Here is a 4,285-nt window from a genome sequence, read left to right on the forward strand (position 1 = left end):
GGTTGTCAAATCATAAACAAAAGGAACGAAAACAGGAGTCGTGTGGAACAACTAAGTACGATTCTTTGACCGGTAAATCATTGATTTCACGCATAAATTGAACACAGTTTCCTGTTTGCGGCTGAAGCGTACCTAGGAGAAAGGGCAATAAATTAGATGCTGTGAAGTTTTCCTCATCAAGAAGTAAAGAAATGAATGGGAGAAAGGCTGGACTTACAAGCTCCTTCCGTAACTTCGACAAGGAGAAATCCCAAATGTGCGTTCGTGCGTAAAGCAAAAGAGACATCATCTTCGCTCACGAACATCGTGCAAATCACAATATTATTGCACATCGAAGTGACAGAAGATCGATTTGCCAGATAGCCATGATCAAAGTGACGTTAACTTTGCCCTATCAAAAACGGAATGCAACTGTTCGAAGCTCATGAGTTGATTATCAGCTGATCTCGTGTACCCATCTCTATATATGTTCAAAACAGAAAGATTGACAATTCGTTTCAAATCATCAAGCCTTGATTTTATACGATCCTTGGACTTGAGCTAGATATGTATTTACATTTTTCACACGACTTCAACGTCACCCAGGTGTCGGACGTTGTACTGTTTAGCTATATACAAGCCGCTATAAGTGGGGCACTGTCGATCGTAACGATCTTCTTCAATTCTTTTGCTTTGGCCATCCTTCACCGTTGGCACCAGGAGTTTGAGGATGTAAGTCGGATACAGTTCAAAAGTCTGGCCGTCACCAATCTCATCGGTGGCGTGCTGTTGGGGACCTTTGAATGCATCTACAACAGCAGAAGTTCCTTTTCCACTACTGCCTGCATTTACATCCCGTTTGCATATAGCTTTCTGTGGTTAAGTTCAACATACCACGTTGCTCTCATAAATCTTCAGCGCTATGTGGCTGTCTGTTACCCATTGCATTACATCCGTTTAGCCACTGTTAAGAGACTTGGATTGATCTTTATAGCCATGGAATCAGTATTCTTCGCAATTTCTTTTATGTTTTACCCTGGTCCCGGATTCCCGTTGACTAAATTGATGACCAGTTTTTGCATACATCATTCTGTAGATTACATTGAAGAAGAGGATGCCACCTTGGGTCAGAGTGCTTTCATTGCCTTCTCAGTGTATGTTGCATTGTGCATTATCCCTTTCGTCATGCTGACATGCATGAATATCCGTCTATTGGTCATTGCTACAAGGGCCAGTCGACAACAGCATGTCGTTTCTGCAGGAGGTTCAGATGGTGATAGGGAATCTACCAGCGCCAGATCAAGGGCACCTGGACGGAAGGGACTTCGTACTGTCCTCATCATCACGGGACTCTTCTACATCACTATCATCCCATTGTTCGTGACCTTTGTCGCAATGGTGTCTGTATCTCTGAGTGATCAGAGCTACGAGGTCCTCTTCTTTGTGTCCAATGTGATTATGTTATGCAGTTGTTGGTGGAACGTTCCTGTTTACATGTCAACCAGTTCTTTAGTCAATCGGAGGGCAAGAGAGCTATGGAAGCAGTCCAAGTGCTGCACCCTGCGTCGAAATCGCATCTCATACGGTGATGACCTGACTCTTTACAACTGTTCTGAAACAGGACTTTCTTGAAACTTCACGAAGGAGATGATTTACATGCTGGCTGTTTGAGACAGGCCGATGTCTATTTTGGAGGTGTAGTTGCTATATAGTCCGGTGCTTCATGATGTACCCAGGACATTAGAGTTGACATATACAATCAATGATGTTATAGGATAATATTACAGGACTATACACATTCATCACTCCCTATGTAGTATTCCAGCCTATATAATATTTTTGCATCATACCAAGTAGGTCTGCCCACTTTAAAAGGGGAGTGAGCTGTATGTGGTCTCTCATTGAATGTGTGTTATAGATACATAGTCTTGAAATATACGTTTTCAGATAATCTACTAATACCACGGAGAATACATTGACCTACATTTAATTGTATTTGTATTGAGACACTAAAATGTTTTGAGAGGAAAAGTAATCGTTTTGCTACTTAGTTAGATAATTATTGTGGTATAAATGTATTGTGTAGTTTAATTAGCATGTTATCATTCAAGTGGGTCTATATTACTAGACTACACTAGCATTATGGGTCAGGAAAAAGGCCAGGTATGAGTAGTTCAGGACTCGAGATGGCGCTATTGGTTCGTATCTGCTTTAAATCTGGGGAGTGAAAGTCCATAAGACGTCTTGCTGATTGCCAGATGAAACTATACCATGATGCTTCACTATAACATACGTTAATACGAATTAATATGAATTATTGGAATTTGAACGTCTTTTATTTGGCTCTGAACAGTATGCTGTATTTTTTTTTTAGGAGCAAAGGTTCTTTGTACTATTAGAATTAGCAAAAGCAGCAAATAAAAATATATCAAACAATTAAGCTGGAAGATGTGACCTACTGTAAGGACCAAGGGTAAACATTTATTAATTCCTAGCAGTTTTGGTCGTTAACATCAGAATGAAAATATCGTTCAATGATCTATATACATGTAGATTCCGAGTCAGCCATGACATTCTTTGCATTTTACTTTTATTATATTAAGAAGTCATTAGGTACTCCTTTATTCCAGGCACGATATCTAGACATTTGGATGGTCTAAGGGTTCTAATAAGAGTCCTCTGAATAAGGTAACTATCCCACTCTGCATGCATAATCTCCCCTCCATCCTCCGATTCATTCTCACACCTGCTTGGTGTTCTCAAACATTTCATAGATTCTTGTCCCCGTCTGAAAAACATATTTTGCGTATGCCCGTGTGTGCGTATATTCATTGATTTCATTTTTTTCCTCTATTTTCGCTTTTGTGCAAATTTCTCTCACTTTTTGGCAATGTCCAATGAGAGTGTCATAACGAGACGATCAAACATAATTTCACTGTTATGAAATTATAAATTGACGTTGAATTCATTAATCTAGTCATTTCTATCTTGATCTCTGTACGTCCTATATAGTATATCGAGATTTAATGCATGCTTCGTGTTCCTTTAATTGAGTATGCCTTATAAGATTACAATACTTTGTCTGCATAAATAATCAGCTGCAAAATAAATCCACATTGATTGTTGTACACATTACAGAATAAGCACGCTGTTTCACATACGATGCTGTTTACAATATTAACTATACAGTAGTTGTTTAATCGTTCAAACAAATGTTTAAAATCTTCATGATTTTTAAACAACTTTTAGATTTTAATATTCATTGCTCTAAACTTAAAGTTTCCCTTATGTTTTACTTGCTTTAACTTTATCTTTTCTTAATGGATAACCGTTACACTAATTTACATTCATTTCACCACGATACATGACCGGATGTAGCTAGCCGTAGATACATATAGGCAAAAAGTAATTATTTGTTTATTAATTAATATAATATTGACCGTCAAAACCAATGATATCGACACGCACTTTCCAATTATGCTCATTTGTCAGCACTTGCCAGCACTTGCCAGCACTTGTCATCATTATTATTTTTGGTAAAACTCATTATTTCCATTTATGCTCAATTTCATACTGTTTTTACAAGGTAAGAATGTTCATCTGTAAAATTGTATCCGATTTATATTACTTTGCATTATGTTTGAATGGAAATGAAATAAAGAATTGAATTTAATTATAAACAGCCATGCATATCTATTCGTTTTGTTTAATTCTTATTTTGAAATACTATTGACATAATAAACCTAATCTTTGTTTTGATTCTCCAATCGTTTATGTTTATGTATAGGTGTGTGATAGAAATGATTTTATGATCAGTTATTTATTATTTTCATCATGGTCATCATGATTTAAATGTTGAATCATAATGATGCATGTGTTACGTTCGTCAACATGAAATCTTGTTTACACTATATCTTGACTGTATTGAAAATGATTCGACCTGGGATTGAGCAGGTCCTTTGTCATTAGCAATAGCTATATAATGAGATTTATAGAAGTGCAGAAAGAACATCTCACAAAAATTGACACTGCAGAAACGACCGAACTCAGGGATAGCAACTTCTTAAATTAAAAAAAACCCTGTTCATTGAAGTTTTCATATTCGACACTAACTTCTGTACCATGTTAATTCCTCATCTGCATAGCCACCCGCGATCGTGTCTTGGAATCTATTGAGTTATAACGGAATTTGCACACCACGCCGACGCCGAACGTTTTCAAGAACATTGAAAATATATTGTCAAATACCCTTCATAACAAAGAACAACCAAGAAGTCTTTGCCGAAAATTGGTGAATCAAAACATT

The 4,285-nt window shown here is 37.1% G+C and overlaps 1 protein-coding gene across 1 annotated transcript; it reads left to right on the forward strand.

Annotated features, from left to right (window-relative positions):
• The first annotated feature begins 546 nt into the window (after positions 1-546).
• LOC129283076 (trace amine-associated receptor 4-like) lies at positions 547-1,611 on the forward strand. Its single transcript, XM_054918915.2, has one exon. It carries the CDS (start codon positions 547-549, stop codon positions 1,609-1,611), a length of 1,065 nt encoding a protein of 354 aa, XP_054774890.1.
• Positions 1,612-4,285: the final 2,674 nt, after the last annotated feature.

The sequence above is a fragment of the Lytechinus pictus genome, unplaced genomic scaffold (genome assembly GCF_037042905.1).
Source record: "Lytechinus pictus isolate F3 Inbred unplaced genomic scaffold, Lp3.0 scaffold_20, whole genome shotgun sequence".
Lineage (NCBI taxonomy): Eukaryota > Metazoa > Echinodermata > Echinoidea > Temnopleuroida > Toxopneustidae > Lytechinus > Lytechinus pictus.

Coding starts and splice junctions, on each gene's coding strand:
- LOC129283076 (XM_054918915.2), top strand. CDS start 547: ATGTATTTACATTTTTCACACGACTTCAACGTCACCCAGGTGTCGGAC.